The following is a 26782-nucleotide window of genomic DNA, read 5'->3' as shown; positions in this document are numbered from 1 at the left end:
TATACTATTACAGATGCTGTTTTAAAAATAAGCATGTTTTTGCCCCAGCTTTCTAAGTCCTGTTAGAAAGTTTTCAGCACCAGAATGAATCAGATTCTGAAACTGCTGTCCACTAAACAAAGTGTGGGTAAAAGGCCCAGCTGTTTTAAAATGGAAGTTGTGTCCATGAATAGGATTGTGTGATCTGGTTAACTCTGACAACACAGAGCTGCTTCATGACCTGTGATCTGTACGAGTTCTGTGCCCTATTCCTATTCCTGTTACTGCATTAAATTTCTAGAAGTTGTTTTCCCTGGATAGGTTACTCTTTTAAGACTGTTTTTGAAAATTCCTGATTATGAACAGTGGCCATGTTCCTACTTCAAGTTTATCACTTTGCTTGAATGCGTCAACAGTGAATTAGCATGAAATGGTCTGAGAAAAGTGGTTAACATAGATTAATCTATATTCTTCTTTAATCCTTTGAATTTACTTCCTTGACGATACATCAAAGATGAGCTTGGTTCATAAATACGTTTAGAAGAGAAGTACAGGAGGGCAAAAGAATCCTGTTTTATGGTCTTTGTAAAGCTCAAAAATAAATCCTTTATATGTAATAATTGACCTGTACTATATGTTTTTCCCAGTTTGTTTCAGATCCTTGTGCCAGCAACCCCTGTCACCATGGTAACTGCAGCACTAGCGGTGATGGCTACCTCTGTCTCTGTAGTGAAGGCTATGAGGGAACAAACTGTGAACACTCATTTCACAGCCTTCCAGTCTCTGAACGCACAGAGTCGACATCACCAAGACAGAGCAGACCGGTCTCATCCACCTTGGAACCCGACATTGTTCTTCCTCGTTCAAGAGCAACCGTTACGTTACCTACATGGCAGCCGAAAGCGGGACAGAAAGTTGTAGATCTGAAATGGGATGAAACAGAGGTGAGAACATTCTGCCTAAATGAAAATGCACGGAGAGGAACTTTTAAGTGTTATCATTGTTGGGTTCTCATTTGTGCATGATTTCATGGATGTCTACGTGAGAGGACTGAAGATATGATCTCTGCCTTTGGTTAATATGCTAGTAAAATTAAATGCAAAAAAATTAGATACTTGTTAAAAGTAATGGGCTTAAGTTGGCCAATATGTTGTATTGGATATTTCTTTGAAATGGGATAATATAATTTCTTCCAGTCATTTGTATGACACCATACCTCCAACCATGAAATAAATTTAGGAAAACTAAAGGTTAAAGCAATACCTTTAATATATTTTTTTACTATTTGTGGTTATAATCACATGTTGTTTTGAAAAATAGGTGTCCCTGCAGTGTTAAGAAAACACAGCTATTTGAGGATTAAAAGTGGTAGTCAATATATTACACAGTGCACAACTCTAGAGATGCAGTGATGGTGGAGGAAACTTTTAAACATTTGTTGTATCTCAGTAAAATGACAAACTTAACAATATCTGGCAAAACTACAACTGTAAAGCACACAACACATGATCCTTAAGAAATGTGGTCTTTACTTTCTACTGTTTTGTACACTGTGTTATTAGTAATTCTTAGATGTCTTGCATTGACTCTAGTATCTGCAAAAAATAAAGTATCAAAATTAACCCAGTTACCATTAAATATTAATCTTTACATGTGAAACCCAAGTATAGATAGAAAGTGTGTTTGCTCACAAACAAAGAAGAATTGATTATTTCTCTCTTGCTAACTTTTTCATGTATTAAGTTCATTCTATCACATGACCATCCTCCTCCCTTCTTCTTTGAAGTCCATCACTGCAAGGATGATTTATAGTTCTCTTCGCTGTTGTTCTCTTACTTGGAGGTACGAGACCACTACTTCTGCATATGCTATTCCTACAGCAGTTGGTACTGGAAGTCTCCAGCCTGATCCAGAGATCACCCACCTATAATAATACTATGTATGTGCAAAATGCATCCCAAAGAACAGTCTGCCATAGAAGTGAGCATCTGTTTTGAGGGTAATGGTAGTGCCTTTTGTTTGGTTTTGTTTGGATCCAAGCACCTAGGGGTAATGAAGCTTGTTGGTGGAGAAATATTATCATTTCAGTAGGCAAAGAATTAAAATCTTTGTGACATCTCTTTCTTAATGAAAAATGCATTGTAGAGTAAAGTAATTTCATTTGAGTTTATTCAGGAATAAATAGGTCAAACATCACCTGTATCTGTTTTTGAAGTGTTTCAAGGAGTGTGATTCTTCTGAGGTGTTTTTACATACTATGTAGTGAGAAAATGAACAGGCATGAGTTTAATCCTGGCAAAAGTATATTTTTCATCATTGTTTGCTAGCCCCCCAAATTTGTTCATGTTTTAACTCTAACATTTATTTAAATCAATTTTTTCGAAGTAAAATCAACCTATATAAAATATATGTTTGATGTGTTATGACTCTCAGATTATATCTGAGGTACCAGTAGTTATAGGGCTGTATCTCATTTTAGTCAGAGTTGTGGTGGACAATGTCTGGAGAAAAGAGCTTTATTTCTTGGAATTCCATCTCCCATATCTGTTATTTTACAGTAGAACATATGTCAGGCGCCAAGTATGGAGTTTGAAGAGAGCACTGAAGCAGAAACAAACAATGATCTGCTTTTATTACTTAGTTTAAATGCAGTGTCATCTCTGCATGGGTGCTCCATATGTCCTGATCAATTAAGGGCATGCCCTTCTCTGTACCAGATTTCTCTCATGTGTCTTCTTCAATCTGTGGTCTGGTATTGTATAAGTAACATTTCTGCCTGGTTTTCATTTTAGGTAGATCCACTAAGCATTTCAGCCAAACAGATCATTCACAAGTGGGTATTTTAACAGCTGAAATTCACCTTTCTGCATGTCTTCTGTTACCTGAGAAATAGATATAGGTCAACAATTGCGACTGCGTTATTAACACTAACATGGAAATTACTTGTCACCCTATTATGAAATTACTTGTGTTGGTATGTTTTTAATATATTGTGATGGGTCTTGTTTTTTTCACACTCTTTCTAGTGTAGCATAATGACCTTCTGTTCTTTGGAATTCATAGTGAAAGAGATGCTTATCCAAAAGAAAGAGATTTCAGTTGCTGATTCAAGACATTGTCTCTGATCTATATTAAACTAAAGAGAGTTGATTTGCCTGGAGGTCAGTGTTCCAAAGCTTCTTTGGTGGAGGCTTCAAGAATAAAGTGTTAAGCAGGAAAATACTGCCTTTCCTCATAGCTTTAAAAGCTTTGCAAAGCTTGATCCTTTCTTGCCCTCTTAAAAGGAAAAAATAAAGTAACTGTAGGTTTTGTATTGCAAAAATCTACTGTTTTGATCTTCCTTGAGATTCAGAGGCAAAAAAGGCTGCTATTATGTGTTTGGTTTTTTTTTTTTTTAAATCTTCCAAGTCAGCCTGTTTCTCACATTATTCTATACTGATACTGCAAGTGAACTAATGTTCTTCATACTCTTTTGTCTGTCTGCTCAGCGAGAAATTTTGCCAGAATCTCTCCAAATGAAAGCTCTCACTGTCTTGCAAGGATGAAGTTTCCATGGAAGCATTTTCAGGAATTTTTGGAAACTCAAAAAATGAACACCTGAGAGAAGTAAACTAAGAGAGGCATGATGTATGGTTACAGTTGGACATTTTTTCTGTATTCCTTAGGTACTAGGGATATACTTGGTAGTGCTTGCTCGACTGAACCTTCTCGGTAATGTCTGCACCAGCAGACAACATACAGATGTCTTTGGATACAGGTTCATTTCTTAGAGAGCTTGTGCTATAAGAAATTAATCTTTTCCTGATATGCAAATTAAGGGCTACAAACACAGATCGTTGAGATCTTGTCTGTTGGTTTCTTTAGTATAATAGGACTTTATCCTTGTGCTCAGCTGTTGAAAGAGAGCTTTTTTCCCTACTTTGGGCAACTAACTTGTTCCATTTTGCAAGAAAGATACAACTAGCAATCCACATTTGCCCAGTTCAATGATCTTTTGTGTTACAGTGTAGAAAAGATACATATTAGCCAATAATAGAAGAAAAAAAGAAACCATCTCCTTAATCCTACTCAACTAACAACCAACAAAGGTATCTGTGTACAAAATCAACTGTAAGAATACCAGTACCGTACTCTTATATATTACTTTTCCTTAATAGCTCTCAAATTTTTTTCAAAGGAAATCAGCAGTATTATTCACATTTTACAGATGGAGACACTGAAGCACAGAGCAGTAAAGTGATTTGCCAGGTGCGCAGCCAGGAATTAGAATGCTAAGCACGTGAGTCCTAGTCTTCTAACCTTTTATTTATACTGCAATACTACTGCTCAGATTCAAGCTTTTGGAACTAGTTATTAGAGGCTACAATAAACTTGTAATTCCCCTTGCAGTGGGGACAGCATTTGTTTTATGTGTGTTCGTAGTCAGTAAATTATAAGTCTTTAAAAGGAGTATGTCTGGGTCAGGTGGAAAATCCTGAAAGAGAGTGCTCCTGCTCTGCAGCAATGGAATATGCTTAAGGAATAACTCTGCTTGAAACAGACACCTTTGAATCTTTGCTTTATGTGTTGCTAAATGTTTGTGCATTTTTTGCCAAAGCATGCTACAGGTGCAGAAGGAGGCTGAAACAGAATCATGGAGGAGAGATCCATTTAAGGTTGCTAAATACATAGAAACTCCATCCTTAGAAATGACAGCTTAGGAGAATCTTTAACATGGAAATGGGTGGCGGCTGGAGGAAATATGCTTGCCCTTTTCTTATCATATTTTCTTGGCATTCCTTCTTATGATTGCTGTTGGAGCTAAAGTACTGGAATATGTATACTTCTGGTTTGACTTAGGACAGCTCTTATACCTGTATATAAGATTTGTTTTGGAAACCTCTATTATTTTTCTTTTGTTTTCAGAAAAAGATATCATACAAACAAATAAGGAAACTGAAGGAAACATAGATTTTGCTAGAATAATCTTGACTTTCTCCTAGGATAAATCTGTAACTTCACTAACTCTCTCCTCTACAATATTTGTGTATGGAACTTTCTGTACAAACACCATTCTCATAGACAACTTGGTGTAACCATCTCTGGATAGGTGATAGCCTTTATTATATTTATTTTCAAAACACAAGAAAAAGTCTCTAAAAGCTCAATATGCTCAAACAAAACTTATGTGAAGTTCACACAAACCTTAGTTTAGTATGTTCCATTCCTAAAAGGTGTTTAATGCATAGTCATAAATACTAGCTTTCCTAAAATCAAAACTCTCATATCCCCTTTAAGGACAGAAATACCCTACAGAAAATTCTACTGAGTGCAATTATGTCAAGCTACTGAAGCTCTGCTTGTCTGAATCTATATTGGTGGGTGTGCTCAGGACTTTCAGTTATCCAGTGCTGTCTTTAAAAAGTGTCTGGATTCTTAACTACTCCTTCAAGAATCATCCCATCTTGAAGTCTTTGAAAGTCTGAGCAAAAAGCCCGCCTGATATGTTTACTGCCTTTTAGTGTTTTGGTGTAGAAATACCTATGGCTGACGTGATAGACTTTGGTTGAAGTTTACGTCCTAGCTTACTCTCAGTGACCTGAGCTCATATGCTGTATGTAAAGATTTGACTATGTAGAATTTTTGCTCAATGAGCTTGTTTCCACAGTGTTTACCTTTATTATTCAGAACAGCTCCATACACTCTGGAATAAGAAATGACCATTATTTGTTCAAGGAAGTAATATTTATTGAATGACTGTGTCATGGTTTAATCAGAGGGTAGGCTGTTAAGCCCCACACAGCCACTTGCTCACTCCCCCACCCAGTGGGACAGGGGAGAGAACTGGAAGGGTAGAAGTGCAAAAACTCATGGGTGGAGATAAAGACAGTTTAAAAAAAGGGAGAAAAAGAAAACAACAAGGAAAAAAACCCCAAACAAAACAAAGAAAAACAAGTGATGCAAAAAATGCCAATTGCTCACCACCAGCTGCCCTGGTCAGCTTCCACCCCCCACTCCCTAGTTTTATTGCTGAGCATGACATCATATGGTATGGGATGTCGCTTGGGGTCAGGTGTCCCAGCTGTGTCCCCCCCAAACTTGTTGTGCACCCCCAGCCTACTTGCTGGCAGGGCAGTCTAAGAAGCAGAAAAGGCCATGACTCTGTAAGCACTGTTCAGCAATAACTAAAACATCCCTGTGTTATCAACACTGTTTTCATCATGAATCCAAAACATAGCACCATGCAAGCTACTGTGAAGAAAATTAGCTCTATTCCAGCCAAAACCAGTACAGACTGTTTGTCAGATTTTATGAAGTTGACATTGATTTTGGTCGTCATCTTGAGACAAAAAGGCATCTGGCTAATATGATTACCCAGATAATCTATCTGAGAAAGTGTCATTGTGTAAGATAACCTACTGTGCCTGCTGAAGCATCTACTTCTTGGTGTAATGTTGGCATTGTTAAGCCATGACAGAAATACAGAGTTTTAATAGTGTTATCTAGAGGATTGCCATGCATCAGAATGCCCTGGATCCTCTTGGCAGTGTGATCACTGACACTACAAAGTGGCTTTTGCTCAGATGGGCAAAGAAAGACAAACTGCCAGTGATAGAATTCGCTGGGTGGATATGCAGCCTTCCTTACATCACGTTTCAGTGCTACAATAACTGGCAAGCCTTCTTCATTTGATACTGTTTTTGGATGCAGTCTGTCAGTCTTCCCTTGGTGTTCTTCAGAGAGGCACTACTCCTGCTCTAAACACTTCTGCTTTTCTCTCCCACTGGTGAGATATATTATAAGTAAGCCTTTATTTTCTTTTGGTTCTGGTTTTCTTTCAAGCATTGTCCCATATGAAACTCTGGAGGGTAGAAACAAATATGCTCATGTGGAGGTTAAACTGAATGACACTAGATTTTCACAAGCAGTAGTTTTTCCATGCTACAGGGCAAAGGAACTGCTTTTCTTTCTTTTATAACTTTGTTCTGTCTGAATGGGATTTCTGTGCCAGAAATGATCCTGGTTTATTGCTTGGCATCTTGACTACAAGAAGATAGTAATTGATCCCCCCTCTGATGGTTCTACTATACTGCCTTTTATTTTCCTACTTCTCTTTTCCCTTTTTGATTTTTTGCAGACAGCTGTTCAAGATCTTATAGTCAGGATCTAACCTGTTTTATTTCTCTCACATATTATTTTTCCCTCACTTAAGGAAGGCTGACAAACATGTTATATTTCTTAGAAAATAAGAGATACCTCTTGCCACCCTTGAAGGTTGGAAAAGAAGAAATCCTGCAGGCCTTATTCTGATGGAAAAGTAGTTATATGTTCAGAAAAGGCAAACCTGCACATTATGAAACTTGCTTTGTTGACTTCAAAGTTAATATGGAATCCCTTGGAAGAAAATTGGAAAGAGTTAGTGTTTGCAAGAGCATTCCTCATAATGCATTCATCGTGACAGTTTCTGTCCTACTGAAGAAACAAAAGGTTATCTTTCTTAATGACCATGTCAATTTTCATGGGAGACCACCCCAGAACATAGCCTTGTTTTTCTCAAAGAACTCATTTTCACAGTTGCCATTAACATAATGTCTTTTCAAATATGTTTAGATTTTTAAGCATAAAGTTTTTTCTTTTAAGCACTGATCTTTTCTGCAAGATGAGTTTGTATTCATCTCTTATTTAGTTCAAGAATGATGTGTGGAAATGATGGGTGCATTTGTGTATTCTGTTTAATTCCAGACTAATTTGCCCCACTTTGCTTTGGCTGCAGGACCATGCAGATTTCTTCGTTGCTCCATTAGGAGGTAAAAACAGGAGAAGGCTTTTTGAGATGGAAATAGGAGATTAACCAAAGAGAATCTTTGAGGAAGGTGTCAAGTATAAAAACACAGGCGTCTGTGTGCGCGTGAGTGTGCGCACACATGTGCACATATGTGTTTGTGTAACCTTTGGGGATATTTTCAAAATGAAGCACTCGTATGTAAGAGTGGGGTTTTGTGAAAGCCGTGATGTCCCTGAAGTTAATGGCAGTTTACGGGAAAGACTTAGTAGGCAACTGGCTATGGGGTGAATTTTTACTCACAGAATCACAGTGTAGGTGAAGTTGGAAGGGACCTCTGGAGATTGTCTAGTCCAACCCCCTTACTCAAACAAGGTCAGCTAGAGTGGGTTGCTCAGAACTGTGTTCAGTTGAGTCTTAAATACCTTCGGGGTGGAGGGTCCACAAGATGCCTGGGTAGCCTCTTCCAGTGTTTGGAAGTATCTGTTAGTTTTCAGAAATATTCATTAATATCTTGTTAATAGGGTAGTGAGGAATTGCTAAGGCTAATGCGAATTTGGTCATTCCACTTACAGACCACTTTTAGGTTTGAGGAAAGTGTGGCGTGTTTTGCAAGAAGTAAAAGCCTTCTGCAATTCTTTAAACCCAGGAGGCTGAGATACGAAAGAAATGCAAACATATATCATGGCAGCAGAATGGCTGTATTTTGCACTGTTCAGGATTAGTCTGCCGATGTTGATAAGGCCTTGTAGAATTACAAATGTCTGGTCAGCTTTCCAAGAAACATACTATAAAATTTCATATACAACAAATATCTTCAGAGAACTACTCTCAGTAGTAAGAGGCTGCGTATATGTATCCTAGCATAAATGCAGACTTAGAGTCTGTATGTTCTTAGCCTCATTGAATTAAAGGCTAGTACACTTAATTTATCAAAATAATAAAGGCACTCATGAAAATATTGCCTTGGGATTTACGTATGCATTTTAGCACTTGTTGAATTAATTATATATCTCATTATTCTGGTTGGTGTGTAAGGCAGGAGAGTATCTGTACAATTCACACTATTTATTTTTTTCAGAAAAGTGGTAATACAGAAGAACAGTCTGTTGCTCTCTTCTTAGGTACCACACCTGATTACCTTTGCAATCTAATCTGTACTATGGCTATGGCCTGGTAAGGTAATCTTCCAGACAAGTCACTGCTGTCCTGTTAAGGTCCAGGTAGAGATTATAGGAATAGGTACTCTTATGGAGATTTCACTCTTGCTTTCTCAAATGATGGTGGTCTTTTGCCCATGTAAAGACTTGGAAAATTAACACTGTTAAAACATTTAAAGGAGAAATGTAGCTTTTATGTATTATGGTCTTTTTTAAAAAACAAGAACATGATTTAGATGCAAGCTTACAGAACATGTAAAGAGGAATTCTGTATTTCCTATCAGCAATTTGATATTTAAGTGTTTTAACTCTAAGTAATTTATTGAAGAGCTGCTCTTCAGTATAGTCTGTGCTGATGTAGGAGCTTATCTTTGTAAGCAGCTCCTAAACATACTTTCGGCTCTGGCAGGTGCATGAAGATTTTGTTTTCTTTGGTAACTATTTTTAAAGTAGCTGCATCATTTGTGTTGTACCTATAAGTCTGTTCCCCAAGGAGCTTCCTTGCTGGCTTAAAGGTTCTGTACTATTAAATGCTTCAGAGGAATTTTGGAAGAGTTTGATGTCATTGCAGTTATATGTAATGTTTTTTTAAGATTGTCTTTAAATTACTTCAGATGGTCTGTTTGTATTTATTACTTTAGCCATCTCACTTTTTAAATTTTAAAGAGGAATTAGGATAGGAATGCTCTTTATTTTACCTTCTGAAAATCATTTAAGTATATTTTCTGGTGAGTTCTGCTTTAAATATCTTCTACCAGTTCTAGCAGCTGCTTTTTTTTTTTTTTTTTTTTTTTTTTTTTGCAAGTGAGGCTTACAGATTGCTTTCATCTTCTGAGTGTCAATTCTTATTGTAACATATTGCTTTGCTTTGCCCTCATTCTTCAATCTTTCAGTTTTGCGGAGAGCCCTATTAAAACAGGAGAGAGACATACTTAAAAATCTTTGTACAAATTTCCCACGGCTGTGGAAAAACTGTGTAATTTGTTTCCTAATTCAGGTGTCAAACTGCAATTTTTGTCTCCATAGTATTTGTCTGAAATAGGACACTGCTGGAACCATTTTTTGTTCCTTATGAGAGCTGCTGCTTCTTCCTGTGGTTTTTGTCTGACCCAACTACCAGTTTTTTTAATTAAAAAAAAAAAAATCAAATTTCAGCTGTTGTAAAATCCTGTTTTTTAGTGTACTACTGGTTTAGATGATTATTTTATCAGATTCCTAGAGCATGAAGTCAGGGCCAATTACAAATGGAGTTCCTAGATAGAGAAAGACATCAAACATTACAGATCTCTTAATAGAAGAGTCAAAATCCTGCATTTTGCCTTTTGCTCTTCTGATTACTATTGAAATATTTCATGCTGAGTAATCCTTAATTCTGATGTGTTTGCAAACCAAAGTTGTCTTAGTTTGTTTTTTCCATTTTCACAAGGTTAAATCTTGGCTCTTGTTATGCTGCCACTTTGTTCAGCTCTTGCTTCTTTAATTTTTTGTTGTTTTTTTATTCTAGTTTCAGAGAGATCAATACCCTTTAATTTAAAAAACCTCTAATATCGAATATTAAGGTAAATGAAATGCTTAAATTACTTTTTCCCCCCTTGTGTTGCAAGGTAATAAATGCATGAAATTGTAAAACTATATAAATATTTGAAAAGCGAGTGTACTTTTAGATGTAGTATAAGACTCTGTGAGAATAGAGATGTTGATTTCTTTTTTTTTCCTTTGTTCCAGTAGTCATATAGATTCTCAAAGAAAATGAAAGTTTAAATGTTGGCAAATATAAAAGGAAGAGTGTCAGCCAAACTGATTTTGGATTCATCGTGCTTTGAATGTTAGCTCCATAATTTTGACTTCCAAGATTGAAAAATTGTAATGGATATATTATCTTTTTTAAAAATTTATTTGAACAAATACAATAAAATTACAGCTCGCTTTATTTTCATAAACTACATGTATTCATATTACATGTGCCGGAGAATTCAACAATGAATTGAGTAATCTAAACATTTTTGGGAAATGTGAAGACTGAGTGTTTGTCTTGCCTGAGTCAGAATCAACTCTGAGTCTCCTAAAATTATTACTTGCATCATATTCTGGACTTCCATTGTTCATGTTTTCATAGGTGATTCATAGTAATATTTAAAATATGAATTTTAATTTTACTTAAATTTACAAATTAGGTTCTGGCTTTTTCCTTGATGGATGATTAATTCACTGAAGTGTGTCAGGTTGCATTTTCACTTTGCCAATAAGGTTGACGTAAAAAGGTTGCACACGTATTCTAGATGACTGAAAAAATAACATTGCAGAATCTGCCTAGCAATTTGAAGATGAAGCTGACTGATTTTTTTTTTTTTTACAGTGTGATATTTCATAGGCAAGCTGATGAAGATACCTGAAAACTACTTAATTAAAAATACTGATGATGTTAATTTAGGCAACAGAAAGACTCAATTATGCCACATAAAATATTACTTATTTGAAATAAAGGTATCATTGGAAACGCTAATGGTTTTCAAACTGCCTTTATAAAATTACTACTTTACAAGATATGAATAATTAAGCAGTCTGTCTGTGATTCCTCTGTGTTGTATGGCATCCTGTATGGTGTCTTGATCTAGTTAATACAGTAAATGATTTCTATGCCTACTAGGCATCACAGATTTGGCAAATATGTCCTTTCACTCTCAACTGTGCTCATAATTTTTTTCCATCTGAAAGCACTGTTTGTCCAAGCAACTTTTCCTTGGAAAGAATAGTAATGGGCAAGTGGGAGAGTATTTTTTTAAAGTAATCTGTGTTTGGAAAAAAACATATTTCAATATAGTAGGAAGACAATATCAGTATGTGCTATTATAAATCTTCCAAGATCACCTAAATTAATGCTGCAATATTTCTTGGATGTGGCAAATGTTAGAGCTTTATTTATTATTTTAAAAGACCAGAAGGCTATTCATCTTTTTCTAAACATGGTCACTTTTAAAGGAAGATGCCTTTAGAAGTTCACACTTATGTGCAGGAAGTTTTTATTAAAACAAAAACCTAAAAGGATGGTTATGTGAATTTTCAGGATGTCTGTTGATAGCATCAATGTTTTGTTGAATGTTTTGGTCCATCCTGCTGATTTTTAAAAGATGACTGCTGGGCTATTAGTCTTATTTTTAAAAAATTCTTTCATGTTTTTTGGTCACATTTTCTGATTTAATGTTGAATATAACTATTTTTATTTTCAGATAACCCCAGATGTGGCTTGTGGAAATGCCAGTTCCAATACCTCTGCTGGAGGCCGGCTTATCTCCTTTGAAGTTCCACAGAATACATCAATAAAGTAAGAATATTTGTCATATGTGATGAAATATAAAATTTTTTTTATTTTAATTTGCCTGGATATTTTAGACAACAGTTTTTCACATAGGCAGATTTGTCAGATGGCTAAAAGTATATGAAAGAACTTCAGACAGACTTCAGGCATCTAGCAGTGCCACGACAACTCTTTGCTTGATATAATTTTTCCCACATATTTAATGTTTGAGAAGATGTAAGCACGTAAACTGTCTCTGGGCTATCAGAATGCATTAGAAATTGGGGCAGACGTGTTGAAGATGTCAGTTTAGAGAAGATACGACATTTCCTGTCTCCTTCATGCAATGAACACTTTTCCCCCTTTTTAATCTCAAGATGCACTTGTTGGTAGAAAGTGTTATCGTTGTCTATACAAATGCAGGTATTTTGTGCATTCGTATTTTATTTCTGGATTATTGCTTTGGGTGTCATCATCAGCTGTGAAATCTTTGTGTATGTCCTACAAACCACATTTCTCAAAAATTTCAATTTATTCTGTGTTATTCACTTTTCAAACTCATGCTTTTTCAATCAAATACTTGCTTTGTTACTTTTAATTAACAGAACCTGACTTCCTAGAAAGATCTGATTCTGTCAGCTGGGATGAGCCATTTTCTTATTGGAAATTTTATTTTAAATAAAAATCTGCCAACGTAGTTCTCTGGCTCACAGCTTTACTGCAATTTTAGACTTAGATTTTCCCCAAATAGCCTACTTTTCTCATACTGTCATCTTATCTTTTCAGAATCCTAGCTTTCAGTTAAAAAAGGCCATGCTCACAGGAAAAAAACAAACTGATGCAAGCAGACAAGCTGCAGACAGTTTGGAGCAGTAGCTGTTAAATGTGGGAGCTGTTCTACTCTTCCCATGGGACTTTGAATCGTGCTCATTCATGAGCGTTAAGCCTAAGTCAGGAAGAGATCTGTGAGTGTGGATGCTCTGGCTGGCTAGAATCTGTAAGCAAACCAATGTCTTTTCTTGACATCAGGAATAAGCCTTTGTGGATTCTACAGCTGTATTTAAGACCCTTGATGGAGTGACCCCATTTTAAAGGAGGTTGCAGAGTACACAGTCATTTTTGGTCATTTTTTACACTATATATCTTTAGTAGTGTTTTATGTCTGGGTAGATTAACGCAAGTCAGTATCTATCTTTATTTCATTGTATTTCCTGTGTTAAAGGCCCAAGCAACATCTCTGGTTCAATGGCTATCTATGCAAGGAAAATAATTTCAGTTTAATAATTTTATTTTGTTTTTATTATCAGGTGTGACCTAAACTGTGAAACTAGTTGCTATCCTATTCCAAAAGTGAGATGGTAGGGGGTAGCGATGGGGGTTGTTCTTAAAGAGGACCCAAAATACTGTCAAAAATTTGCTTCTCATGATGTCTAGTTGCAACATTTTTTCAACTTGTGTCAAACATGATTACAAAACTTCGCATTTCTTGTTTTGAACTCAAATAAGAAGTGACAAGGGAGAAACTGCCTTGTGTTTTTAGCAGGATTGAAACAAGTTCAGTACAGAAAATAGTGGAACAGAACTTCATCTCTGGGTATTTGGAGGCCTGTTTTCAGCAGGGGAGAATTATCAGTTTTCAGCAGTTGGATGCAGTTGTGTTTGAATTCTTGGAGATTGTTCAAACTCATTTGGGATTCCTTCAGAGGAAATGAATGTAAATATTTGGGAACTTGCCAGAAACATGACAGGTTTTTATTTTTTCTTTATGGAGGTGAGTAGGGGAAAAAGTATCCTGAGACGAAAGAAACACGGACATAGATGCAGTGCTCCCTAGTGGAGCCAACAGTATATACGCAGTTGTAGATATTTATCCAATCTGTCAACATTCAGGAAGGCACCATGAACTCGGTGACCTTGGGAGTATTACGTGACTCATTTGATTTACAAGAATAAACTCTTCTGAACCTTCGATCTGGTATGTCAAATGAGGATTTCTACCAGGATCTGTCTCCCTGTATTGAACGAACATCGAATGTTCTTCAGATATACTTCAGCTGCAGAAAATAATGGCATTGTAGATGTAGAACGGAGGTACTATTCAAAAAGGCATAAATACAAAGACTGACTAAGGACGCTTTACTGTTACATCTTTTTTATATAAAACTCTTCTTGGGCACTAAGATGGTGTCGTTCAAGTATTAGAAATTGAGACTCTGTATGATTAAATCTGCTAATATATATACTATTATGCAAATCTTACTATTGAAGCATTTTTTATTTTTGTGGACATGCTAAAAACCTTTAGGCCTTTTCCTGATTTCGTACTTGCTACATTTAAGTTTTCCTTCTTTGTTGATAAGCTATTGTTCTGCAGTGGTTTACTTCCCAATAACACTAATTTCCCTCACTGTAAATAGTCTTATCGTTTCTTTTCTTAGAATAAGGCAAGATGCTACTGCTTCTCTTATCCTGCTATGGAAGGTCACTACCACTGGATTTAAACAGTGTTCACTTATTGATGGCAGAAGTGTCACTCTTCTCCAGGCACTGGGTGGACTTGTTCTTTCTGAAGAAATGCTTGCATTAGGAAACAACTACTTTATTGGTGAGTAACATGCTGACTTTCTGTTTATCACCTCTAGGTGACAGCCGATGGTTTACCCAACATTTAGAGAAACAAAGAGGTAATTCCCTTAATTTAAGTGCTGCTGAAAGATCCAGATGTGACATTGGTTCATTCAAAGCAGACAAGAGGTACACTAAATTCTTACACAGGTGGCACCATTCAGTTTAAAATCTAGATGGTGGGTTTTGCCTGATACCTTTAGATGATGCAAGGTATTTTATAGGTTCTATTTTAATCAACTGTAAAGCTTTTGGTAAATGCTACAGTAAATAACTCTGATTGTTTGAGGTGTTTCTTTGTCAGATGTTGTATCATGGGATACTTTGTAAAGAAGCTTAAGCCTGTACACAGTAAACTTGAAAAAATATTTTAAAATATAATAGTAAATCTGATCTTCTAACAGTGTTTACTTGCACTACTTTTTCTCTTCTAGTTTTGTCTCTCTGAATATGAAACCTTAGAAATATACTATATGTTTCATTGGGCAATTAAATGTTAAGCATCTTTGTGGAAGGGTTGTAATGAAAATAGGCTGATACGTTATTTTTAAGTGTATGGGAAATAATACTGATTTAATGCAGTATTTATGCATAGACACAATAGACTTAATTAAATTGAGCTTTCTGAGCAGATGGTTTATTATACCAATGACATGAAACCAAAGTCATTATAATAACAGCATTTATTGTAATTTGCTTGAAATGCTGTATATCTTATAATGAAGTATAAGCTGCCACAAGTTGTTATTCAGCAACTTGTCATGCTAATAAATGTAAAATTAAAAGCATTCTGATGCAGAAACATTGGGCCAAATTATAAGTGTGTAGCTAATACAGAAAAAAACCCCAAATGCAGTAGTGGTGCCATGTTCTCTCCTTTTTGAGTGGTCACTTAGCAAATATATTGCTTGAAGGTTGTTAGTATAAGCATTTAATTACCATCAGCAGTGGTTTCTTTTAGTGATATTTATTTTTTTCAGATAATTTTCCAGTTCTTTATATTTTCTTTATAATTTACTTCCTTCCAAGATACTTAGTTTTAGCTTTTTTTTTTTTCTTTTCATCTCATTTTGCATTTAATTTATCAGTTAAAACTCTCCTCATGTATCTTCCTCAGGAATAAATTTTTGCATGTAAGTAAAAACTTGCTGAAGACAGGATAATTTGTAACTTTTATGCATTCACAAAAGTACCTAAAGGCATAGCTTGGTCTATAAGCTCCCAAATAGAGGGCCTAAGTTGCTCTGTGAAGGCTCTGCTTGACTGTACATGCCAGACAGCATAGGCTATTCATTTAGATAACTAAAAGGAATATTGTCTTACTCTTTCATAGTTTGTCTTGTCCTGCTTGTCTCTCTGTAGCAGTCTTGCTGTCACTGGGATTTTTACTTTGAATTGTTTACTGTGTGCTAGGTAACATGAGGTGAAAATATACCTTTTCCTTGATGAATATAAACCAAGGTTTAGTTCATAAAAATTGTACTAATGATCTTGCTTATTTCATGCAGTACAAGTTTTCTGAGACCTCTTCTTTTACTTCCATCTGGTTTTTGATACTTTCTTTGGTCTTTCTTCTGAATTTCCTGATAGTGAAATTCTTTGTAGAATTTTCCAGTTGTTGTAGTGTAATTTGATTGATGTAAAGAACATGAATCATAAATACGTATGTATGGAGCAGCAGGGAGACTCCAATAATACAGTGATACATTCATGAATAGGAGCATCTGAGTGCTTAGTAAAGATGAGTGCACATATAGTGCATTTGAATTTTTATAAATCCTGTTTATTTTAGCAAGTGGGTGAATTAGCTGTAGTGCTTTTGATAGAAAATGAATATGAAACATTCCCTCTGCATATCTTTTACTCCTGCGGTGTTGCAACTCTATACTATGATATAATCAAGTAATGAGATAACTGTTTTCTGGAGTAAATTACTTTGTGTGGCCTTAATTTAGTTATAGCTTTTCCTAGAATAATTTCCTTTTATTAAAACACTTGAGCAGAAAAGGGGTGAAATACTAAAGGAACAGGGAAACTGAAACATGAATTTGTTAGTTTAAAAGTGTTTGTTGCCTATCAAGATTTATTGTAAGAAAGATAAAACAGAGTAGCCTCTGGGTTTTCTTCTCAATTGTATGGAAATGTTCTGCTTACTGAAATCCATAATTCAGCTAAGGTCTATATAAAAATAATTAAATCTTTATTTCGGATTTGATCCAGATGTATGGAAATGGTCTGTGAATCTGACACACCTAACAAGTTTTTAGTTTTCAATAAGAAGAGATGAATAAAGTTTTTCTTATAGACAACTTTCCATCTGTTTCTTGATATACATAACAAACTTATTCTAAGGTACAATAAATTAAAATGGATGATTTTATATAAAAAAGCAATAATGTAGCCAGTGCTTTTATTGATGATATTTAAGCTAAAACAATCACGAGGCCACATGATACTGTAGGATGCTGTAAGCATAGAATCACGCAGTAAGGCTGTGGACCGTGCCAACTGATATATTTACTTTATATAAATTTCCCCCACTCTTGTTCTGTTTATTCAAATGAGTTTTTAAAGGATTCTTCTCTTAATTGGTGAATTCTGTACAATGCAATTTTTTTGACCTTTAAAAAAACTTCTAATTAGAACGGTAAAAGAAAAATGGGGAAGATCCGAGTGGTGTTTGTGTGTGTGTGTGTCTTTTGATCTACGTCTTATTTGAGTCACTTCTCACTGTGTCACCTCCGAGTTTTGTTACTCAGCAAGGTACTTTAATCACCTCTTGCAAATCTTTCTGAATAAGATGTTTATATCAAAGGTAAAACATTTAGGGAAATATTATTAGTTTTGTGTTACCTCATGGTGACACAAGTTTAAAGGTGTTCAGACAAGATTGAAATGACTGAAAAGTCAGCAGTAATGTACTGATTTGCTGATCATGTGATTCGGGGCACAATGTCTAGAGGTTGGAAAGAATGCTGTCTCTGAGATCTAAAAATAGACACCTTGATCATAGTCCTCTTTACCCCAGAGACAGTACCTGCACTGTATGAGAATGAAGGGTTTGAGGGAAGAAGAGTGTGACACAACTAAACAAAAAAAGAGCAGTCTGTTTTCTATAGTGATTTCTAAAATGGCTGCTGCATCTGCAAACACTCTTTTGCTGTGCAGGAAAAGAGTTATGATGCTGTGATTATGCAGTATAATTATGTTGTTAAATTAAAGCATTTACCCAATTAAAATGAGCCCCAGTAGATGGGAAAGAGTACTAACTTGAAGACTGACTTGTACTTTCTGTAACACATTCTTACAATGACTGCTTTGCTTAGGAGTATTTTTAATGGGTTTGTCTGTAAGATTTGATACTACACATGTGCCAGTCTTCTAAAATAATATATTAAGTTTTATTAGAAAGTATACTTATTAGCCAATGGGAAAAAAGACCAATATGGTTCAGGTTTTGAATGAAAAAGCCCCTGAAAGTACTGATTTGCTCAGTATGTTAGGTGGGTTAGGTGTAGGATGAAGCACACAGCATATCCCAAGGTGCTGTGGCTTTTATTGCTAAGTTACTACTAGACAAAGGTAATCATTAGATGGTTGATCTGTAGTACAAGCCAGGTGAACTGTTGATCTCTGCTCACTGTTTGCAACAAAAATGCCTCATTTGATGCCAAGAGAATTTCAAGAGTTTTGTGCCTAAATTCAGGACTTAAAATACTTTTTGTTGTTGTTGTTGTTGAGGACATTCCTGAATAGCAGATGTTTTTCATACCTGTACAGAAGAATATCTATTCTGTGGAGTGCTATGGGTGGATATTGAGATTTGCCAAAGAGATAGTTGAGAAGTGAAGGAGGAGGGATTTAATAATTTTAAGTAAGAGATGGCAATTAAGGGATCAACATTTAAAACAATAGTTTATGGAAAGTCTGCCTTTTACTTTGTGGTGGGTTGACCCTGGCTGGACACCAGGTGCCCACCAAAGCTGCTCTATCACTCCCCTCCTCGGCTGGACAGGGGAGAGAAAATATAACGAAAAGCTTGTGGGTCGAGATAAGGACAGGGAGAGATCACTCAACCAATTGCCACCATGGGCAAAACAGACTCGACTTGGGGAAAATTAATGTAATTTATTATCAATCAAATCAGAGTAGGGTAGTGGGAAATAAAACCAAATCTTAAAACACCTTCCCCCCACCCCTCCCTTCTTCCTGGGCACAGCTTCACTCCCAGATTCTCTACCTACCCCACTCCCCAGCAGCACAGGGGGACGGGGAAAAGGGGTTACGATCAGTTCATCACACGTTGTCTCTGCTGCTTCATCCTCTTCAGGGGCAGGACTCATCACACTCTTCCCCTGCTCCAGTGTGGGGTCCCTCCCACGGGAGAGAGTCCTTCACGAACTTCTCCAACGTGGGTCCTTCCCACAGGCTGCAGTTCTTCACGAACTGCTCCAGCATGGGTCCCTTCCATGGACTGCAGTCCTTCAGGCACAGCCTGCTCCAGCATGGGTCCTCCACGGGGTCACAAGTCCTGCCAGCAAACCTCCTCCAGCGTGGGCTCCTCTCTCCACAGATCCACAGGTCCTGCCAGGAGCCTGCTCCAGCACGGGCTTCCCATGGGGTCACGGCCTCCCTTGGGCATCCCCCTGCTCCGGCGTGGGGTCCTCCCAGGGCTGCAGGTGGATATCTGCTCCACCGTGGACCTCCCTGGGCTGCAGGGGGACAGCCTGCCTCACCATGGTCTTCCCCACGGGCTGCAGGGGAATCTCTGCTCTGGCGCCCGGAGCACCTCCTCCCCCTCCTTCTTCACTGACACAGGGGAAGCTTCCAGCAGCTTCTCACAGAAGCCACCCCTGTAGCCCCCCGCTACCAAAACCTTGCCACGCAAACCCCGTACATACTTCAATAGAGTTATAGCTTCATACTATTTGTCCCAATGTTCTTTGAAGTTAATGAGTGATTCTTGTATAATTTATCATATTTATAAAATGTCTGATCAGTATTTGTTTTAATTCAGGATCTCTGCATCTTCATGCTAGCAATAACGGTACTAGAATACTCAAAAATGGGTAACTGCAAAACTTTACCTTGTTGCAGTCACACACCTATTCTTCATTGCAATATATCTTGAAAAATTAAAATCACATTAAATACATTTTACAAGTCTGAAAAAAATGCAGTAAGAGTACCCTAATGGACTGTCAGTTTGTGCATGAGTCTTTCAGACTGAAGTTCTCATGAATAAGTTACAGCTAAGGATCTCTGTGGTGAAATGAAAGTGCTGCTTGTTATGTGTTTTGGAGGGAATCTAATCCACCCAACAATGTGCACTTCTTTCAGGGAATAATATACTGGATTTGGGAACATGTGCAGGAATATATATATCTTTTTCTATACAACTTTGTTGCAAGTGCGTAAGATTTACTAAATTGATTAAACAGTATCTCTCTTGAGAAAATAATGCATTAACATTTTCTTCTAGAAAATGAAAAAGGCCTTGCTGAAGGACTTTGAAGGACATTTTCAGCTTGTGTGGCAACTCTCAAAAATTTTCTGTGATTTATTGCATTCATCTTTTTTATCCAAACGTGCAATCACACTCTGATTTAAAACTGGAACATTTATTCTGAAAACACAGTCTGCTATGGAAACAGTGAAAAAACCAAAACCAACACATAATAAAAGCATTAAAATCTTTATTTTTTTTTTAATACTCACATTTTAGAAGTTTTACAGTGACTGTATACCATCTGTTTCTTCACGAGTCAGTTAATTTACTCTGGTGTTAAATTAATATACCTGTTCACTAAGGCAAGAATTCTGAGCTTCATGACTCAAAAGATACACCTGTGGATGTGAGACTTGGTCAGTTGTAATTTGCACAGTTTCCAGTCTACTTGGTAAACTAGTATAGGTATACATATACCGGTATACAGTTAGCAAATTATGTTTAACAGCTCAATTCTGTTAGTAATCAAAACCACCATAGCTTTTTGTTGTTGTTGTTGTAGTATGAATTTGGAAATTGGGTAATAAAATTGCATATTGCATGATTATCGCTTCAGTTTTAAGAAGTGTTTATTTTGAGGTTTTGGGCATAACGTAGAGATGGAGTTGGCAGTGCTGACTCTGTGTGCATGCACCCTATTTCCTTCCTTTCTCCCAACAACATAAAAGCAATCATGTTTTCAGGTCTTTATTATGGTTATTAGGATATTAACTCTGTTGACAAAACCTGCTTCTCATCAGCTTCCATGATAAAATGTTGGAAAAGTTGCTTTTTTGCCTTGGTGTGCCCACTGCTGAAGCTGCAAGGATGGGAGCTGTTTCAGAAAAATAGTAAAACAGACAGTTGGGCATTAATATTTTGCCTCCATTTCCCCATAGGTAATATGATAGAAAAGTTTGTATATCTATAGTTGTTAAAAAATGCATCTAAATCACTTGAAATTACTTGCTTTTTGACTTTGTGCTTTATTTAGCACTTCCATGATGCAGCTTAAAAAGCAGCTTTCATGAGATATTGATACATTAGGTTTTTAGTTTCTGGTCTGCTTATAAAATAAGAGGAAGAAATTTATAAGCAAAATTGCTATTTCTCAGCTAAGACCTTACAGATAATAAGGCAGAAGGTTTAACATTTAATATGAATAAATATTTTGATCTGAATAGAAAATAAATCCTCCAGCACAATCTTTAAATTATAATGCTTATTTTCATCACAACAAAGAAAAACTGATGTAGACCGGGTGTGTAATCTGGTTTTCTGCAAGACGCCCAGCCTTTTAGATCAATACTATTTAACTAACTGGTTTAAACTATAATTATGAAGTATTTCAAAAGTATTTTCCTTAAATAAAATTGGTACCTGTACAAACTCACTTGAAAATGGATGCTATAGCATCTTTATGGTGAGAATACTGATGCTATTCAAATGCCAGCACCTATAAGGCAGCTTGCTTAATTCCACAAAACTTCTTGAAGTTTTGCTTAAAAAGGAAAATTAATGCTTGGCTTCTCAAGCACAAGAGATCTGTTGCATTTTAAAAAGTGTGTGAACCATATGTATATATGTAGCGAAAGGATAATATTTTCCTATCCAAAATGCTGTCCTGCCTTTCTAATGTAACAAAGTGTTTTCTTTAATATCTCTGCCCTGAGCAGTTATTTGCTCTCTTGATGCGAATTGGGTTATTTAATGAATCTCCTTGGAACATCTCATCATACATTAACAACTGGTCACCACTAATATGACTGCAGGTATATTGAATCGGCAAAATGGAACTTAGTGTACAAAACACTACATTAAAAATAAATAATCTAGAGAGATATTTTGAAACAAATCAGTCTGATTTTCTAGTTCTTTTTATCTGGCTATAGAATTTCAGATTAGGAGGCAAGTTGTAGTAACTGCGTCTTTTGGATGGTGTGTTTTGTATTGTTACACGTCTTTAAAACGCGCACATATTTCCATTGAGAGAAAGAAGTTCGCTGCATGTTGAAATTGTTTTTACTTAAGCAAAAATGAAATAGGACAATTCTATTTTATAATAGGAGATGTGTGAATTGAATTCACTGAAAGCCACGTAATCAAGTTACTCTAGCTTTAACAAGTTACCATGTGTCAGCTGAGCATCTGTGTGAGCTCCTAGCCCATGGCATATGTGCAGTCATTTGACTTAACCCTCTTTCACTCTGGACTAAATTAAATCTCATTCCCTTGCGCATGCTGAAATTAGAGCGTTCACGCAGTTCTGCTGCTCAGCCGATGTGCAGTAATGGGTGTGTGTGTGACTATTTAGTTACTTTTGTGCAAGTCAGCCTTGCTGGTGGGGGAATTTGGTGACAACTGCTCCAGTTAATGGGGTTTTCATTTTTATGTGTGCAATTTGCCTGGAGGGGCCCTATTGTAGGCAGTATTGAGTATTGTGCTCAACTGTGAACATTTCCCTGGGGTTCTGGGCATAAGAGCTAACCTTGCAGAAAATGGCCTTTTGATAAACAATAGCAGCAGCAGAAGTGCAAACAGCATAAAAAGTTCAATGAAGTGTTAATTTCAATGACTTTTTTAAAAGATAGCCTTGTAAGGCAAAATGTTAAGCATTCAGTTGAAATCTAAACTATTCTGAAGAATGCTGTTAGGCTGTATAAGAACGGGTATCCTTATAAATATGTTAAAAAATCAATATCCTGCCCTGCCCTTCATGATTAAGTTATATGTACCTCGTCTCACATATAAGTAGATGTAAACATTAGACTACTTTTTTATACATCGTATTATGTTTTAAGCTAGCATCTGAATAATTTTTACTCTTTAGAGTTGTCTTTAATTAATCAGTAAATTATTCAAAATTAATTTTTATTCACTGCTAGTTCTAGCAAGTAACAGTGGGAAATTATTTTTCTAGTCTATCTTTGGAGGTTCATCTGCTCAAATTTGTAATGCTTGGTGAAATACCTTTTGTTTGTTTGTTTATTTTTAAGATTTTTCTTTCTTCAAATATGACTTTTGTGACCAATTCACAGTCAAGATATTTACATTGAGCTGATCACATGGTTGTTTGCACTGTGAGATCTTGGGCAGACTGCTTAACATGATCTGTAAAATAAGGATACTAATGCATAATTTAAAGGAAAATGTGAGGCACATTCTAATAACGCTTCTAAAATACTCAAGAGTTCTTCAGCTAGTAGTGTAACATACTGTACAGTGTATTTAAAAGTAGGGTAGCCACTTACAAGTCTTTAAGTTGAACCAGTCACTATAGATAAATCCTAGCCAACCTTGCCATCCAATCTACTGCAGCTCCCCTTATCGCAGTCCCAGCTATGTCATTTGTATTCCGCCACACTTAACTGCTTTTGTGAAGTGTGGTATCAGAGATTCTGGTGGTCTACATTTGTGCCCAAAATAGTTCACTGCCAGCTTGGCAGCGTTGTTGATAAATAAGCACATAACAGGCAAATTGTGATACAGGAAATCTATTAGAAGATTAGTCTTGTCACCCTTCGCTGGGCTTTCACCATTATTTTGGACAGTAAGCAGAGTCCTTGAAGCCATGACAGAAGGTCACACTCTAAGCTACTGTCACATCTCCTTAATAAGCTGTATGCAAGTGGTTTCATAAGTGTAAGTGTACTCTTACTAGCTGACTATTTCATAGTCCTATCATGGGTTTTGGTCCAGTCAAGCTATTAAGTTGGGTAATTGTTTAGTAACAGTGAAATTCAGAAATTGCCATTTGTTACAGAGGAAATGTAACAGAACATATGTTTGGGGATTTTTCTATGCTAAGTGAATCCACTTGGTTTGCTCAGTTCATGAATATATTTTAACTGTCATTCCTGCAAAACTGAGCTCCAGCTTGAAAGTCAAGCTGTGTGCTGTTTCTTCCCAAAGTTTCGATAATAATTTTCTGACACCCAAATTTTGCTTTGTTATACCTGTGTAACACTATAATTGTCAATCTGCCTCTGATGGAAATGCGGTACTGTTACTGAGAATATGATTTGACCAGCACTACGTTTATCTTTATCACTGTAATGGTGATTATGTCTGAGGAGAAAGTATATGTTTGATTTTCAGAGCCCAGGATGAGTCTCCAGTGTTGGGAGTGAAGGAAGAAAGCATATCTATTTTTAAACTAAATGTGACTACAGTATCAATTTGGAGAAGAAAAAAAATGCAATGAGAAGTTTCACAGTTACTTATGAACAGCAACAAAAAATTCTTTAAATTGCTGTTTCATGTGAATTTTTTAAAAATAAAGTATCTGAAACAGTTCTTGAACTGATTCTCACTAAAATCTATGTATACTTTCAAAAGCAGTATCTGACCAAGGCTTCTGTGACAAAGCACAGTAAGCATGCTGATCTATATAGAATTTGGGAGAGTTGTACCACTTATAAATAGTGCCGTTTGTGGGAAAAATAGCAGTTCTGTTATTGCAGCTGTATTTTTGTATCCCCAGATGCTATGTTGCCTAGCAGTATCATTAGAGAATGATCTCAGATGTTCTGTACAAGTATCCTATGGTACTGATGGCACAGAAGTACTGCATCAAAGATTGTGAATGTCATTGACTACCTGTTTCTCACTTCTTGTTTTCTGCTTATGTATGATAATCATCCTAAGGCAAACTAGGAAACGATTCCTGACCCATTTTTTCAAATTCTGTAGAACAGTATTAGTGTCAGGGCCCTGAGGGTATTGATAGGCCTTAATGACCCTGACCGTTAGTGTAATGAAAAAGGTGATAAATGATTGTCTGTTTGTAAATCAAAAGCATGCCTCTATTATTTCAACATGTAAAGCTACATTTTCACAATCAAGGGTATCATGTGAACATCTTGTTATGCTTTTTCAGTTGTTAGGTCTCTCAAATGAGTTGAACATGACTTCCATGAATGAGTGGAAAGATTGAGCTCTCTTAGATTTGCTAGATGAATAACCACTATTTGAGATAGTGATATATAGTGCCATAAGAGAGGGAAATTGATTTGTATAGTTAAACTGAATTTACTACTTTCTGCTTAGATCCACAAAGGCACTTAGACAGGGTGGTGATTAGTATAGACCCCTGTAGTGGTCTTCGTAGTCTTGGCATGTTAGCTCTACCATATGATACATGGACAGTGCGAGTGTTATGGACATGAAATAATCTTTGGATAAAATTTGGACATGAAAAATTTTAGGAGAAAGGACTAGAATTCAAGTCTCCCTTTGTCTTTTTCTGTAATCAAAATTTAGTTCTCTTTTTTTCCTAGCTTCTTTTCTTTAAGTTATTCTTATGTCTACAAAGTCCAATGGCCACAAAGAAAAGACTGAGCATATTGACCACTCCTGTTTAGCTTCCTGTATAACATTTTCTCCTGTGATGTGAGAGATGTGGTCAAACAGAAAATTCCTCTTGGATCTTTTACACTTCAGGTTGATTCTATAACTTTCCATTATCCGTGGATGAACTAGCAGACATACTTATGTAGCTTCTATCCTGGACCACTAAGTCTTATAAACAATGGTTCAAGATGCTGTGATAGCAGCTGTATTGTTTCTGGAAGCTGAAATCAGGTCTGGAAATATTATAGCTTCACTATGTTACTACATGACATGAACTGAAGATGGGGTGCAGGAACACCCAATACCACTGCTTTTCTCCTGAAGGACTGATACTATCTGGTTTTTTTCCATTTGTATATATCTCAGTTTCCCATTTTCAAATAATAAATCACTGACTGCACTGTACACCGGGAATGGGGTGGAGAAATAACATAGAAATAACATCACCTTACTCTGGGGCCCTTTTTGGTTTTCCTACCTATTTTGACTTACCAATGCCCTTAGTGCCAGGGCTATATACCGTGCAGGGAAGCTGTAGGCACTTAGTGTCTGTGAGAACTCCACTGCTTTGCAAAACGTTGAAGTTGGCTACTGACCCCAAAAGCTTTTGGTGTGGGAAAGTGTTGAGAGAGAAAAAGAGAACAGATGGAAACTGATAGACATCCCACTGCTGTCTCATTTCCTTAGGAAACCAGGCTAAAAATAAGTTGAAAACTTGGGGACTGATGCTTCATTGTAAGTGAGTGCCCAAACACCTTGGCAGTCATTCTGTCTCATCCAAGAAACCTTTAGGTGGACTCAAAGACCTATACTTTTGTGGATTGGAACTTTAATGTAGGGAACTATTACAGTATTTCTGCTGTAAAATGATAATCTATTATTTCAACCGTAGGTGAATATACGTTGGAATACATAGAATACAGAGAAATCATCATACTTGAGCCAATTGCCGTAGGCAAGAGTGTTTGTGTGTGTAATAGCATTGGGTGCACACCAAGAGTTAGTTATGATTTGTAGTTGTCTTATGCCTCCCATTAACGTAATATGTAATAGGATAATGTTCCCAGTTGGTGGCATATTGGCTTCAGTCTTCCCTATTTTGGCAGTCCACTGGGGACCAG

At 36.4% G+C, this 26782-nt stretch overlaps 1 protein-coding gene across 1 annotated transcript in view; it reads left to right on the top strand.

The window, feature by feature from the left end:
* DNER (delta/notch like EGF repeat containing) overlaps positions 1-26782 on the top strand; it is a 135442-nt gene that overhangs the window by 52889 nt on the left and 55771 nt on the right. Inside the window, exons 2-4 of the mRNA XM_052804430.1 lie at positions 627-923; positions 12129-12223; positions 14635-14801. Of these exons, the coding sequence (XP_052660390.1) occupies positions 627-923; positions 12129-12223; positions 14635-14801 (559 nt within the window). The remainder of the gene's footprint in view (positions 1-626; positions 924-12128; positions 12224-14634; positions 14802-26782) is intronic.

This window comes from Harpia harpyja, chromosome 12 (genome assembly GCF_026419915.1).
Source record: "Harpia harpyja isolate bHarHar1 chromosome 12, bHarHar1 primary haplotype, whole genome shotgun sequence".
Lineage (NCBI taxonomy): Eukaryota > Metazoa > Chordata > Aves > Accipitriformes > Accipitridae > Harpia > Harpia harpyja.
This window is presented reverse-complemented; position numbering and strand designations above follow the sequence as displayed.